The sequence below is a fragment of the Carcharhinus amblyrhynchos genome, chromosome 3 (genome assembly GCF_965287045.1).
Source record: "Carcharhinus amblyrhynchos chromosome 3, sCarAmb.v2.hapA, whole genome shotgun sequence".
Taxonomy (NCBI): Eukaryota; Metazoa; Chordata; class Chondrichthyes; order Carcharhiniformes; family Carcharhinidae; genus Carcharhinus; species Carcharhinus amblyrhynchos.
The window spans coordinates 98,520,512-98,537,274 of record NC_137326.1 but is presented as its reverse complement, the minus strand read 5'-3'; the positions used below and the strand labels follow the sequence as shown (position 1 = coordinate 98,537,274).

Below are 16,763 nucleotides of genomic sequence, written 5' to 3'. Positions count from 1 at the left end.
TTCTCCAGGAGATCTCCTGGGCAGCACAGAATGTTCAATTCAATTAATCCCCTAAATACTGCCTCTGAGAGCTGCTAGCCAATCGGGCATCGAGCTAGGGTAGGGGGCGGTTGTGGGGGCTGGCTCAGATACATCAGGCAGGCCAGCGATTGGGTCATTGGGAGAAATGGTGGGGCTTGCCAGTGATTTGAGCTGGTCAGTGATCGAGAAACTGATAGTGTGGGGACACTGCAACTGTGTTGATATTGGCACTGACAGATTGGTGCATGCACAGTGGCCCACTCAATTAACTGTGAATAATATCTTAATGTGATTTCTACAGGCAGTTATGATGGGGAGATTGTAGTGTGGAATAATAACTCGGAAAAAGCATTGTCTAGATTTCACCCATGTTTGAATAGACCTCTGAAGTCTAAATCAGGTAACTATAAATCATTTTACCTAATTCAAGTTTGTAGTTCAATTTTTATTCAGAAGGACACTATATTGGGCATTACAATCTTTATTGTGGTGATGTTTATTTAACTTTATTTATTAGTCACAAGTAGGCTTATGTTAATACTGCAATGAAGTTACTGTGAAAATCCCCTAGCTGCCACACTCCGGCACCTGTTTGGGTACACTGAGGGAGAATTTAGCATGGCCAATGCACCTAACCAGCTCGTCTTTCAGACTGCGGGAGGAAACTGGAGCACCCCGAGGAAACCCATGCAGACACAGGGAAAACATGCAAACTCCACACAGACAGTGATCTAAGTTGGAAATTGAACCCAGGTCCCTGGCGCTGTGAGGCAGCAGTGCTAGCCACTGGGCGCCCAATGTGCAGACTCCACATAGGCAGTGATCCAAGCTGGGAATCGAACTCAGGTCCCTGGCACTGTGAAGCAGCAGCGCTAACCACTGTGCCACCATGCCACCTTGATGATGATGATGACAGAAAAGGTGCTTTATGGTTCATTTCATCATACGGACCTACTTTAACCATATTCACCCATATATGGCTGTGCTTATTCAGCTGCCCCCTGATTAATTGTTATCTTCCTGATGAGGTCAAAAAATGTGAGTAATGCTTTAAACATGCTCGCTATAAGAGTTATTCACAGTTGGGATTCAAGAATGATCCCTGGATGAAGAACTTGTTGTATGAGGAATGGTTGAGGACTCTGGGTCTGCACTCACTAGAGTTTAGAAGGATGAGGGGGGATCTTATTGAAACTTACAGGATACTGCGAGGCCTGGATAGAGTGGCCATGGAAAGGAATATTTCCACCAGTAGGAAAAACTAGAACCAGAGGGCACAACCTCAGGCTAAAGGGACGATCCTTTAAAACAGAGATGAGGAGGAATTTCTTCATCCAGAGAGTGGGAAATCTGTGGAACTCTTTGCTGCAGAAGGCCGTGAAGGCCAGGTCATTGAGTGTCTTTAAGACAGAGATAGATGGCTTCTTGATTAATAAGGGGATCAGGGGTTATGGGGAAAAGGCAGGAGAATGGGAATGAGAAAAATGTCAGTCATGGTTGAATGGTGGAGCAGACTCGATGGGCTGAGTGGCCTAATTCTACTCCTATGTTTTATTGTCTAATATGGAATAATTAATTTGTCAAACTATATAATAAATAGAACTCCAAATAATCCAATAAAGTTTCTACGCAGATAAACATGTTCAGTTATTCCTAGTTAAACTTGCACTGTATCTTGAGACTTACGTTTTTTTATTGTTAATACATGTGTGCTCTCCTTTTCTGATTACTTATATTTGAAAAATATTGCAGACAATCTACCACCTCAACAGGAAGGACCTCAAGCTGCAGATAATTCTTATGCTGTTTCAAATCAATATTCGTTATTTGCTGACAATGACGATAATGAATTCAATTATATAGTTTCAAGGCTATTCTTCCTGGAGGGCAGAAAGAATGGTCCCAGTGCTGGTGAGAAAGCACAGTTACTTCTATTGTACACTATTGCTATATTTAAACATGCATTATTTATCTTTATTATGTTTGATCAATCCACATTGCAATCAAAATATATATTTATAGTGCAGTAGATTAACTTATGGAATATCCTTCAGATGTTGTCGGGTAAGGTTGCACAGCAATTGCTCTGAAGTGCAAACTTTCCCCCTGGGCAATTGCCCTGCACTGGGAGCCATTCAAAAAAATGTGATTTAAATCACAAAATTTGGATGGTTCCAACACAGTTACACCAATAGTTATCCAAGTTAGAAGGATTAAAATCTTTTCTAACATCTGGGTAACTATTGCACAGACCCAAACCAACACTCACCCCGCTGCCCACTTTCAAACCCCAAAAAGGACTCCCCCCACAAGCACAAGCCTGTGAACTCCCCACAGCTCCCCACTGGACTCATCCGCCTCTCCAACACCCTACGTCTCCGCCTCTGAGACGTGATGCATCCCCCCAAAGCCAGATACCCTTCTCCAGGCCCAATCTTCTCTCCCTCCACCCCAATCTTCTCTCCCTCCACCCCAAAGGTCCAACCTGAGTTGGAAAGTCAAGCAAGTCAGGATTTGAAGTAAGAATTCTGAGGAGTTTTGGGCTCCAGCTGTCAGTTGATAGTCAGGTGCATTCAGGTTTGTAGTTATTTGCCTGCTTTTCTTTTTGTTTGGAACAGATGCTAGTGAGAATAATATTACTAAACCATGTACAACGTTTGCCCCTAATTTGCTGCAGTAGTAATTTTATTGGCAAGTAGTCAATTTATGAATCGCTGCTCCTGTAACCAAGTTATTGATTATTACCTAACCCAAAATGTACGTACTTCTGTAATATTTTATAACCAGCATAAATAAAACATGGTAAAACAGTATTGAAAATGAAAAATAAATTGCAGATTTGAAAATAATGATTTACAGTCTTTTCTTAATGTTTTATTGTAGTAAAGTATTTAAAACATGCCATTCACATGATTTAGAAACAGATGTAATTTAGAACCATAGAAATCCTACAGTGCAGAAAGTCGCCATTTGGCCCATCGAGTCTACACCAACCACAATCCCACCCAGGCCCTACCCCCATATCCCTACATATTTACCCACTGATTCCTCTAACCTACTCATCTCAGGACACTAAGGGGCAATTTTAGCACGGCCAATCAACCTAACCCACACATCTTTGGACTTTAGCTTTAGAAAAGTAAATATATCTTAGAACCTTGTTATAATAATTTATTAACTTCCATCCTTACATTGTAAATCTAAGGGACTTGCCGCTTGAGGTGGTTCTAGTTGTGTGTTTATTTACATTTGTAATTAATAGTGATTTCTTTATAAGAAGTAAGTATTTTGAGACTTTCTTTTTAAACTTTCAGGTGGTGCAAACCTTGTAGCCTGTGGTAGTTGTGGAATTGTTCGCTTTTGGAATACCTTTAAAAACCTTCTGCAGGTTGAGTTTGAGGCCCATGCGAATGTAGCATCCATTATTATGACAGTTGATAAAAATAGTGACTATCTTATAACAGGGGATGTGAATGGATATATGAAAATCTGGAACATACAGGTAAAGAACCTTTGTTAGCTTTATGTGCACTATTTTGTTTCTGTATCCATAAATTTCCAAAAACAATTTAAATACAGTAAAGTTTAGAGGGGAGATGTTGATGAGTGGTAACATCATTGGGTTTTATGAATCTCAGGGAGAGAGGTCCTGTGAGAATGAGAAAGGAGGACAGCAGGAGTATGTGTGTTTGTATGTTCTAGACCCATATGGCAGAACCTGGTCTCTAGTTGTCTTGGATCCTCTTGCTGCTGGGACCAAGGCCTTGTTCTGTCAAGCCCAGGTGGTAGCAGGTAATGGTCATGCCACGTTAAAAGAACTGACACCCAGGCATCTTCCACCCCTTGAAATGAAGTTCGGGACCTGGACTGTCAGGACTCTTCAGTTACCTGAGAAGTCACACATTTTTAGTGTGGAAGCAAGTCATTCTCCACTCTGAGAGACTGCCTAAGAAACAGCAAATCCACTTCACTAGTAATCCAGAGGCCCAGGCTAATGCTGTGGGGATATGAGTTCAAATCCCACTATAGGAGCTGGTGGAATTTAAATTCAGTTGATGAAAGGCGGCATTGAAAGCTTGTCTCAATAATGGTGACCATGAAACGATCATCAACGGGCAATAAATCCTGTCCTTGTCAATGATGCCCACATCCTACAAAAGAGTTTTTAAAAACGCAACAGTCTAAAAATAAGCTTTCAAGTAAGGGAGATAATTTACTTCAAATGAAGAAATACTGTAGTTAGTGGTATGTTTTAATTGTCTATCGATCTAATAATGTGCTGCTATTCTCACCAGCGCCTAACATCCAAAACTGAGTTACGCTTCTGTTCATTGCTTAGACTTTTATTTCAGACCAGTTGCGTTTTATTGTGAGGGATAGTTCCAAAATCCAGCACTCCTAAGAAGCACAAAAATTTCAAACTATTTCAATCCATTATGGATGGAAACTAATAGGCTATGTGTCCATGCTTTCTGAGATTTACTGATTGTGAGATTAGCCCCCTGAAGTCTGACTTTCCAGCTTTGGAATGTTTTCCAATTAGTTTTGAATGCTCCTTCCAGCTCTGGCTCTGAGAAAGCATTGATCTTATAATCTGAGCACCCTAGTTATCATAAATAATTTATCAGTGGGAATATTCCTCCAATAGTTAGGCAATGGTTTTACCATATTGGCTGGGATTCGCCCAAGAAGTCCCCAGTTCACGTGAAAACAGGAGTAATCCTGCTGATTTTTTTTTAGCGGGATTTTCAGATTGAATCTCCCACACTCTGTGCATGACAGAGTGCCCTAGCCGGATTCACTCTGAAAATCTGGGGGCAGGGCCTATTCCTGCCCTAGAGGCTGGCAGCAGAGCGCTGAGCAGGCTATTGCATATGCATCAATCTGTCAGCGTGGGGAACAGTATGTGCGCTGTGGCCCTGCACTGCCAGCTTCCCAATCACCGGCTTCCTGGACCTCTCTGGGTTAGATTCGATGTTGCCAGACCCAATCTCCCCAACACCCCCTCCCCAATTTACCCACTTGGCGAGCCCCGATTGCTATCCTCTTTCCCTCTGCCTGCAATCCCGATTGCAGAGTGGCAGCAGGACCCACTGATTGTCCCCTTGGTATTGCTAGATGCCCAATGAGCATTGCCAAGGGGCTCTTGGTTGTTGCCAGTTTGCCCCCTGGGCAGTGCCAGGGAGCCAGGCTGACATAACCAAGGAGGCACTCCCCCTCACCCCCGGCCTCCTGGTAGCCTCTATGGCCTCTATTCCCTCCAGCAGTTGGGCTGCCCGTCCCCGGTTCATGGGGAGCAGTAGTAAACTCCGCTGGAGTGAACCACTTCTGGCAGAGGATGGTGGGGGAGGCAGGAGACACACTCACAGGCCTGGACACTTCAGTCCCTGGCCTGCTAGTGGGATGCAAATACTGATTTAAATATTGAAATCAGCTCCGCGCCGATTTGTGGCACGGTGCTGATGACACTCAAAATCGTGGGCTGAGGAAGGTGGCAGACTGGAAGAGTATTTATAAACACAATCTAATAGAAACAGATTTCATAAATCTGTGAAATTTAATGTTAAACTGGATACTAATCTAAAACTTGCAACTCCATTTGTTGTCCATTTATCAGTTTATGAACATATAAATTTCACAATCTCCGGACTGTTGGAGGTCTGACATATGGCTGAAAATGCACGTCAGGACCCTATGGGAATTCTGACATGTGAACCTGGGAAGTTTCAACTTCTCATGAGCAATTCACCTGCTCCACAGGATTCTCCACAAATAACTCTGAGCTAGTCATAGACTTCTGACAGTTCACCAGCTCCCAAAATCTTCTTTATTTCTCTTCCCCCACCTAGTGGTGCATGAGGCAAATACAGCACATGTTTATATCTGTTTCCATAGCTGGTTTTTCTTTGAACAGGTCACTAGCCTGTTGTCAGAGTTTGACGGGTGCTAGACCACACCAATCATGCATGACCAGGAGACTCTCCACTCTTACCGCCTGCTACAGGTGTGTTGGGAAGGTTTAAAGATTGATAATTAATCTGTTTGGCAGAATTAGGAATTTATCTTTCTGGGCCATCAAGTCTGTCCATCAAACCCAGAGCTTCTGGCTCAAAGGCAGAGACACTATTCACTGCCCCACAAGACCTCCTGTTTTACCTGAATAGTTACTCAGGTGATGCTGAACAGATTAAAACATAGTCTAACATCTGGGTAACTGCACAACTGCACAACCTCCGCTGACTTCCCTATAACTTACCATGGCCACCTGACTCCCACCCAACCCAACCCAACCCAATGAATTCCTCTCCTATCAGCTGCCACCTTATCCACGTATCATCTCATTCATCTGCCAATCCACTCACCCACAATCCTATCGCCTCATATACCTACCACCTATTTACTTACCTACCTCACCCAGCTACCCATTCAATCATTCACTTACCCACCCACTAATTCATTCTCTAATATTCATTCATTAACATTCAAATAGGACTTCTAAACTTATCATATGGCTGCTAATATTGTAAAATATGGCCATGTTCTGTCTTCCCCTGCCTCTACACCGCTTTAACTGAGGTCTCTAAGTGACCCTGTGCCAGTTAGCTCAGTTGGCTAGATGGCTTGTTTGTGATGCAAAGCAGCACAGGTTCAATTCCTGTACTGGCTGAGGTTTCATGAAGACCCTGCCTTTTCAATCTTGCCCCTTGCCTGAGGTGTCGTGACCTTCAGACTAAATCACCACCATGCAGTTCTCTCCCTCAAATGGGAGAGCAGCCTATGGTCATCTGGGATTATGATGAGTTTATCTTATCTCTAGGAATACCCAGAGATGCACTGGGGAATCTCCTTTGGAAGGTCACACTTTTACAGCAGTTTCCCAGAAGTGCAAACTTCCCTGAGTAAATGCTCTGTGCTGAGAACCATCTGAAAGCACAGCTTGTGCCATTAACTTCAGATGGTCCTGAGTGGATTACACCAAAGTTACTCAGAGAAAGATAGGAGAAGTAAAATGGCTTCTAACTTCTGGGTAAGTATTGTACAGATCCCCAAGACTCCCCAGACCCCGAATACTCCTCCTCAGGGGACTCCCCACCCCCTGCCCCCAACTACCTTCCCCCCACCCCACAAGGCCTGGCCTCCTTTCCTTCAACACTTGGCCTTAGGGATCCGCTGCACTAGTCAGATTTCACCTGGCCTGAATCACAAGGTTGGGCAAGACGAGATGGAAACATTTATAGTTTAAAAAAAACAAGGAGCCGAGGGGCAATCTGACACAGATTGCCTGTGCGAGGGAGATTAATTCCATTATTAATCTAACTTAGAATAGAACATTGTTATTCGTCCGCCGTTACACATGATGCTTCTGTTTGTTTCTGATTAGGAATACTGCTTATGTTCCAGTGACATTCTCATTACTCAACCTCCACCAATGGTGGCAGCAATACAACCTCATAACGATTGCATCAATCACCTTGAAACTTGTGTGCAGGATGACTATTTGCTCATTCTTTCCGCATCAGCTGACTGCAGCATTGGTTTGAGTGACATTTCTGGATCACTGATCGGTGTATTTGGACAGGTGCAGACTATTATTCTTTTATTTTCGCTTGCATGGATGTAGGTTAAGAAAGTAATGCTGTGCCATGATCATTATTGCCTTATTTTCAAAAATGCAGCACTATGCTGCTATCGTAAAGTGTTCATGACAATGAGAATTATACCCGTTTCTTGCCCTTGCCCTGCTTTAGTCAGTGTGGTAAAATGAAGCAGAGACAGCTACCTGAATTGCTGTTCCATGTTTTATCAGTTGTCTGGAGTGAAATTGTCAGGTTAGTAAGCAGTACTCTTTAATTTAGGTGTGCATGGTCCCCACATGTAAGAACAGGGGTAGGCCATTCAGCTCCTAGAGCCTGTTCAGCTATTCAATAAGATTTTGGCTGATCTGTGGCCTAATTCCATATACCTGCCCTAGGCCCATATCTCTTGATACCCCTGCTCAATAAAAACTTGTCTATCCCAGCCTTAAACCTAACAATTGAAGTAGCATCCACCGCCATGTGAGGAAGTAAGTTCCAAACCTCCTCCTCTCTCTGCATGTAGAAGTGTTTTCTAACACCTCTCCTAAATGGTGTGGCCCTATTTTTTAGATTATGGCCCTTGCTTTGAGAGCCTACAACTGTTCAAATACTACCTGTCAGATCGCAGATGCACAGAAACAGCTACACTGAGGAGCCAAAAGTTCAGCAATGCCTTAATTTCTTCCAGACCTTGGGAGTTAAGTTCACAGATTTTATTACTTACACCGAGCGATACATGTATCATACTTGGTAGCAAACGTCTTGAAAGCAAATTGCTTTAGTATACACAGTTGATGATGTGAATTACAAAGTTAGATATAATTCATAAATTGTTCTAATCTACTTCTCTGTTATAATCTTTACCAGTTAAATAAATATTTTTGCATTTAATATTTTAAATAATTTAGTTATTCTAATAAAATATTTAGGATATTTATGTCTAAAATGAAAAAAAGATGCCAGCAATAGCATTCTTCTTTCAGCAATGTACATCAGAATATCAACGCAATTTCTGTCAATTGATGGGAACTTATGTTATCAACATGGTTCAAAATTATGCTGTTCCTATTGTATTTTATAAAGGATGTTGGGTATCCTTTTATCCTAAGATTTCTTTTAATAATAGTTTTGTCACTTTAAGTCACTTGATAAAGTGCCACAAGGCAGATTGATTTGGGAAAAAAAAGCACATGGGAATCAAAGGGATGATGGTAACTTCGGTAAATGTTCTTTTGATGGAAGAGAAATATGCGTTGGGGTTTCCCAGCTATTGGTATTCAGCCTATTCCTTTCCTTGTTATTTAGTATTCACCTGGATTTAGATATAGGAAGTAGTGTTTTGAAGAATTGTGAATGATGCAAAATTTGCAGCTTAGTGAATAGTGAGGAAATAATAGCAGATATCAGGAGATGTCTGCTATTATCTACAAGGCACAACCTAATTGTATAATCCAACACTCCCTGGATGAATGCAGCTCTAATAACACCCAGGAATATTCAGCCCACTTGAATATGACCCATTCACTGTTTTAAACACTCACTCTCTCTGCCACCAGCGCACAGTAGCAGCAGATGTGTTGTTTACAAGATCAACTACAATTCAGCGAGCATTCTTACACATCACCTTCTGTGACTTTTGCTACCTAGAAAGACAAGGACAGCAGGCACACGGGAAGATCACTACCTGCAAGTTCCTTTCCAGGATGCATACCATTCTGAATTGGAAGGAGATCACTGTTCCTTCACTGTCACTGGGTCAAATCCTGGAACTTCTTGTCTAATGGCACTGGGGTGTATCTATTCCACAAGGACTAAAGTGGTTCAAGAAGCTGGCTGCACCTTCTCGTGGGCAATCAAGGATGAGCCTTAAAAGCCGGCCATGCCAGTGATGCCTACATCCCATGAATGAATTAAAAAAGAGACTTGTCAAATGGGCAGATACCTGGCAGATGCAATTTAATGTGGCTAAGTATGAAGTAATGCACTTTGACAGGAACAACATGGAGAGAAGCAATATAATCTAAATGTGCCATTTGAAGGAATGCAAGAGCAAAAGGAGCTATGCCTGTATATTCACAAATCTTTGAAGATGGCAGGGCAAATTGATTTTTGTTTAGTGAACCTTCTCATATTCTTCCCTTTCGGGAATATTGTGGAAATGTTTAAAGGATGCCTGAGTTCATTATCAGCTCATTAAACCACATCTCAAACGCTCCTTCCGTGGCCAGCAAATCCTGGCGATGGACTTGGACCTAGAGCTTCTGGCCCAGGGGTAGGGATGCTACCACTTTGTCACAACAGCTGCTTAAAGAAAGATGATAAGGCAGTTAAGGAAGTTCATAGGATATTTGGCTGTGTAAGTAGAGACATTAAATACAAAAAGTAAACAAGTTATGCCAAACCTTTAGAAATGACTGCCTAGGCCTCAGCTGGAGTGCTGTTTTCAATTCTGGGACACCACACTTTAGGAAGGATGTCAAGGCCTTGTAGAGAGTATAGAGGATGATACCAGGGATTATATCATAAGGTTGGAGAAACTGATTATTCTTCTTCATGCCAGCATGTTTAGGAGAGACCTATTGGGCATTCAAAATTATGAATGGCTTTCAGAAAAAGTGGGGAAGAATGATTTGTCCTGAAAAAGTGGCTTGTAACCAGAGGTCTGAGGTATAAAATAATTGGCAAAGTAGCTAAAAGGGGAACTAAGAAATTTTGCATATGTTAAGCAACTAAGATCTCGAATGCATTACCTGAACGGTTAGTGGAAGCAGATTCTGTAGGAAATTGCAGAAGGCAATTGGACATACAGAGTAATGGGGAAAAGACTGAGATGTGGGACTAAATTAAATAGAGCTGGGATGGGAATGATAGACAAAATGACTTCCTTCTGTGCTGTGAAACCCTAGGAAGTCCAGTTTTAATTGCACTTAGTTACATTATATATATATCACACCGATATAAAATTTAAGGATGTACGGATTAGGTTGATTTCCCATGCTAAATTGCCCCTTAATGTCCCGAGATGTGTAGGTTAGGGGGATTAGCAGGGTAAATATGTGGGGTTGCAGGGATCGAAGCTGAGTGGGATTGTGGTCTAGGCTCGATGGGCTGAATGGCCTCCTTCTGCACTGTTGGGATTCTATGATTGTATTTCATTTTCTCAGAGACAATTGAAGAAAACATCTCCACAAATGGGCATCAGTTTATATTAATAATTCATACTTTAAATTTTTCCTCAAAGGAGAGAATTTACATTTTGGGAGGGTACTGAAGTGATAAGAACAATTTGATCTATTATTTCACATACCATTAAATGTAGATTTGTTATATTCCAAATGACATCAATGTTAAAAAGGATAAATGAGTGCATTTTAGAAACGTAACTAATTTGAAGAACTCTGTTTAGGATGAGCACTGGCGAATTGGCGAGTGTTTGCCTCCACCTGATGGAAAGATAGCAGCCGAAGAAAAGACTGTCAATCAGAAACAAGTGAGACGTGAAGAGCGGCTGCCAATTTTCAAACCCAGCACCCCAGTTACTAAGGAGAAAATGGATACATATAGGAGGTAAGTCATTATGACAAAAAAAGAATTAATAGCGAAAGCAGCATGTAGCTGCTGCATTTATAGTTGTGTTTGCTTACTGCTATATTTATAACTAAGTTGGATTTTGATTTGCTTTCTATTATCTTGATGAAAATGAAGTACGAATAGGTCATTCAGCCTCTCGAACCCGCTCCGCCATTTAATAAGATGATGCTTGATCTGATAGTAACCTCAAATTTGCAGTCTGCCTACTCCCAATAATCTGTCCCCCTCTTGCTTAACAGAAGTCTATCTAGCTCTGCCTTAAAAATATTCAAAGACATTGGGCGAAATGTTAGGAAAAAATGGCATTGTTGTTTCAGGCAAGAAAGCCATAGTTTTTCTCATCAAAGGAAACAACCAGTTTTGTTTCTAGATGTTATGACACTGTCAAAAAAAAATCACGCTTCAACGCAACAGCAAAACCCTGTTGCTCAAGAGATCAGATGGCATCCCGATCAGTGCCTGAATAAATCTACTTTCCTATCTATCTTTTGTGTCATCAGCAAATCTGGCAATCATCCCACCCATCTATTGATCCAAATCATTTATAGAAATTGTAAGTAGTTGAGGTACTGGCACCGATCTCTGTGGCACATCACGTTACATCTTGCCAACTAGAAAAAGACTAATTTATGCCTGCTGTCTGCTTCCAGTTAGCCAGCCAATCTTCTGTCCATGCCAATATGTTGCCCTCTGTAACATGATCTTTTATGTTAAATATTTAAAAACCATGTTTGATCAAAAGTCTGTCACGAATTTGAATATACTCTATTCTAGGTTGTTTATATTCAAATCAGTATTCTTTCATCTTCAGAAACCAGTTGGCTGAAAGTTACAATCTGTTATGTTATTTCAAGTAAAATTGTACAACATTTTGCATTTATAGCTTTAGTATATAAAATTAGGCCAATGCCACGGAAGAGGGATGGGCTATTTAGTCCGTTGAGGTTGTTTTGCCGTTGAATTACATCATGGCTGATTTGTAACTTAACTCCACCTGCCTGCTTGGTTTCATATCCTTTAAGGTCCATCTGCCAATCGTCAGTGGGCTGACAAATGGCAGGTGGAGTTTAATTTAGACAAATGCGAGATAATGCATTTTGGTAGATTGAACCAGGGCAGGACTTACTCAGTTAATGGTAGGGCATTGGGAAGAGTTACAGAGCAAAGAGATCTAGGGTTACTTGTTCATAGCTCCTTGAAAGTGGAATCACAGGTGGACAAAGTGGTGAAGAAGGCATTCGGCATGCTTGGTTTCATCGGTCAGAAACCAAGGAGTTGGGACGTCTTGTTGAAGTTGTACACGACATTGGTAAGGCCACACTTGGGATACTTTGTGCAATTCTGGTCACCTTATTATAGAAAGGATATTATTAAACTAGAAAAAGCGCAGAAAAGACTTACTAGGATGCTACCAGGACTTGATGGATTGAGTTATGAGGAGAGGCCGAATAGACTGGACTTTTTTCTCTGGAGCGTAGGAGGCTGAGGGGTGATCTTATAGAGGTCTATAAAATAATGAGAGGCATAGACAAGGTAGATAGTCAATATCTTTTCCCACGGGTAGGGGATTCTAAAACTAGAGGGCATGGGTTTAAGGTGAGAGGGGAGAGATACAAAAGTGACCACAGGGACAATTTTTTCACACAGAGGGTGGCAAGTGTCTGGATCAAGCTGCCAGGAGTAGTAGTAGAGGCGGGTACAATTTTATCTTTTATAAAGCATTATATGGGTACAATGGGTATAGGGGGATGTTGCCCAAATGCGGCCAATTGGGATTAGTTTGAGGGTTTTATAAAAAAGGCCGGCATGGACATGTTGGGCCGAAGGGCCTGTTTCCATGCTGTAAGCCTCTATCATTCTATGATTAGGTCCTTGCTGAACATAAATCTATCATTCTTGATTCTGTAATTATCAATTGATCCAGTATCAACAGAGCTTAGAAGGGGAGAGATCAGGATCCACTATGCTTTGTGTGAAGAATTCCTTCCTCATATCACCCCTGAATGGTTTAGTTCTAATTTTAAAGTTAAAGCTCTTGTTCTGAGCAGAGGAGATATCTTCTCTCTCTCTACCCTATTGAAAACTTCAATCATCTGAAACACCTCCATTAGATCACTCCTTACTGTTCCATACACTAAATGGTGTCAAACCAGAGCTTTGTATAACTGTAGCATAACTTCTACCCCTTTGTGTTCTAGTCTGCCTGGGTTAAAAGCTAATATTCTATTAGCCTGTTTAAGTTTCTTCTTGTACCCGATCACTAGCTTTTAGTGATTTCTCTACTTGGGTCCCTAAATTGAATCTTTTGCATTTCTTAGATTTTCATTTAGAAGATCAATGCTTAACCAAACCATATTAAAAGTTTTAATGTATTTTAATCATTTTTGTTAATGATCTATCAAGATCATTCTTAATCCACATCAGACATATAGTAAACATTTTCATGTAGGAGAAATGAATGTTGACTGGAGATAAAGGTAAAAGTTCTTGTAAATGGTTTTAAAATAAGTTGCAAAAATATTAGAAAAATGCATAGATTACAAATATAAGCTTTAACAAATTTGTACCTTTTTAAGTAATATTGAAATTTATTTTTTAGGGTGAACGCATGGGAAAGTACACTTCTGGGTAACAAGTTTAGAGAAAGCAGAATCCAGAAGAGACCAAGACCGCGGCTGTCTGCTTGGGGCAAAATGCAGAACCCTATTGGTGAGAATAATCTCTCCGCACATAAACCTTTACATGTGGAATAGTCCATTAGACTGTCTTCCAAGTTAACAAAAATGTTTACTCACAACTACACCACTGATGTTGAGCAAATAAACTGATTCCCTGTAAACAGGACCTTATAGAAAGTGCAAATGACCACACTTAAGAACTTAACATTTTTAAAAGCATAATTAGCTATTTCAAATGAGCACGGAGATTTTGCAGTTTATTGAACCTAATGTACAATGTGACTTTCAGAATATTCTGGCAAATGGAAATGCTTTGGATTGTTTGAGAGTATTTGACCAAGATATAACCTATAAAGTTGAAAGTTGCAGGTACTAGATTAGTTCAATTTAATATGACAAGTTCATCAGTTGTATGAAGCATGAAGGATTTAAAGTAAGTTCAAAATTAATTATTTTAAAATTAAACCACTGACTTGTTCAGATTTCACTGGCTCATTTAAGAATATTAATGTTTAGATAGTAAAGATTATAAAGTCATTTATAGAACATTAATTGGTTTATTACATGAACAAATCCTGTTATTGTGTAACTGTGTGCAATATTAACATGGCAATTGTGGAGACTAAGTTGGATACAATTTCATAAATGTCATTTTGATACCATCAGTACAAGTTATTGCTATGTATCTCCAAATTCATAGTTTTTACTTGTACATGACAAGGTATCTCTAACTTCCTGCTATAAAATTAAATGGGACATTTTCTGGGAAATTGAAAGAATCCATTGTTCCTCTTATTTTCATAATTACATCCAAAAATTGAAAGTTAAAATATTTATTGAAATACTTGCTTTCAAACCACTTCATAAAGTGACAAGAACTCGATTGTGAAGAGGATAGGAAAGTATTTATCAATGAAGGGTTACAGCCTGGAAAATTTTCAAATTTTAACTTTTGGATTGCCAATAAAACAAATAATCTTTGTACAATGACATAATGCTCAATTTTATGCAATTTGATTGAATTTTAGTTTGATGTGTAGCTGCAGTTTCTCCTTAGAATCTTACCTGTTACTAATTCTAATTAAAGCTTTAGGTTAGAGTTCAGTAAACTCAATAGGTTTGATTTCCAATTTATTTTCCATATATTCTTGTTGCTTTTTTAATATCACAATAGCAGAATGACTGTGTTTAAAGAAGAATTTGCTTAAACTATTTTTCAGTATCAATAAATAAACTGGAGGCACATTGGCACAGTGGTTAGCACTGCTGCCTCATAGCACCAGGGACATGGGTTCAATTCTGGCCTTGGATGAATGTCCATGTGGAATTTGCACATTCTCCCTGTGTCTACATGGGTTTCCTCCATTTGTTCTGGTTTCCTCCCACACTCCAAAGATGTGCAAGTTAGATTGATTGACCATGCTAAATTGCCATTTAGCATCCAAAGGTGGGTAGATTAGCTGGATTGCCCATTCTAAATAGACCCTTAGTGTCAGGGAGATCAGCAGGATAAATACATGGAGTTACAGACATAGGGACTGGGTGGTATTGTTGTTGGTGCAGGCACAATGGGCCAAATGGCCTTTTTTTGCACTGTAGGGATTCTATGATTATTTGAAACACAAAACTAAAAAATATTTGTTTTGCTATAACATTTTAAAGTTCAAAGAGCTTTTATTCACTTGTGGATTGGCTTTACAGGAACATTTAGTTCCCTACATATGGAAGACTTGGAGAAAATCACTGATGTACCAAAACCAGACTTTCTGCAGAATCCATATAAATACTTTAATGTAAAGTTTGAAGAAACTGAGAATGAAAAACTGATGTTCCCTGCATTATCTGAAAGTAAGCAATTAGTTCCTTCACATCATTTATAACTGAATTTCAAACATGTCAGTAATCTAAGTTTCAAGTCAAAAGGTTCACCACAAAACTCCTAAATGGTGTAATTCACACTAAAGGTTTAAAAAATAAGGAATTGAGATAAAGTAAGTTTTCAGCTGCAGCCTTTAGTTTGGTGAAGTGTGTGTTGGTGCAGTTTTAACAATACCTTTACATCCAGTATCTTTATCACAGGCAAATTTAATTGTGTGGAATCAGCTTACTCAGTCTTTTAGAGATCATAGGATATATAACATCAGGATTTCCCAGAACTTGTAATAGGATAGATTTTTATAGAAATAGATCCTGCACAGAAAGGCCAGGTCACATGAATAGGTATTTGTGCCTTTAACACATCTATTCCAGCACCCAGACTTATTTTAAATGGAGTAGAATCGAAGCCGCAAGGAATATTATGTGTTGATAATAAAAGAAGCCCTGGAGGAGCTTGGACACCAGCAAGTGTCAACACTCAAACGTAACTAAGCAAATTTGTCTGAACCTATCTAGTGATGATCGATCTTGCAATATCCGTCTGCCAAGACAATTTCGTTATGACTGAGTTGCCCAATATGATTTGGTTTTAGCTGTGTTTAATGTCGCCATTGTAGACAGTATTTCTCATTGATTATGGTACATAATTGTCCTGTCACACCGACACTAAAAGGCCCTTCCCATCCAGTTCCTAACATTTTCTTGTCTATCATCAGTTGCACTGTTACCTTATTCCCAGGGGCTGGTAACTTAGAAGTGTTCTCCTCTGCCAACTTCATCCAATCTCTATGCGAAGCCTATATTCAATTGTTTCCTTCTTCTAAAATGGTTTTGGCTAAACTATTCTTCACTGTTCGACTCATTTGTTCTACCATTCCTGAACTCTGGGAGTGATAAGGTGTGAAATCTTTGTTTTATCCTTAACATTCTGCAAACTTTTCTTAAAATTTTCCCTGTGAAATGAGTTCCTTGATCTGAATCTAAGTGAAGAGGCATTCCCCATCAAGGTATTTTCTCA

At 40.1% G+C, this 16,763-nt stretch overlaps 1 protein-coding gene across 2 annotated transcripts in view; it reads left to right on the top strand.

Moving 5' to 3' along the window:
* Positions 1-16,763, top strand: part of LOC145341470 (cilia- and flagella-associated protein 337-like) — a 65,246-nt gene that overhangs the window by 30,733 nt on the left and 17,750 nt on the right. For both annotated transcript variants that reach the window (XM_080186435.1, XM_080186436.1), the window contains 7 exons: positions 323-421; positions 1,774-1,932; positions 3,336-3,523; positions 7,403-7,600; positions 11,005-11,165; positions 13,789-13,898; positions 15,569-15,715. In XM_080186435.1, the coding sequence (XP_080042561.1) occupies positions 323-421; positions 1,774-1,932; positions 3,336-3,523; positions 7,403-7,600; positions 11,005-11,165; positions 13,789-13,898; positions 15,569-15,715 (1,062 nt within the window). The remainder of the gene's footprint in view (positions 1-322; positions 422-1,773; positions 1,933-3,335; positions 3,524-7,402; positions 7,601-11,004; positions 11,166-13,788; positions 13,899-15,568; positions 15,716-16,763) is intronic.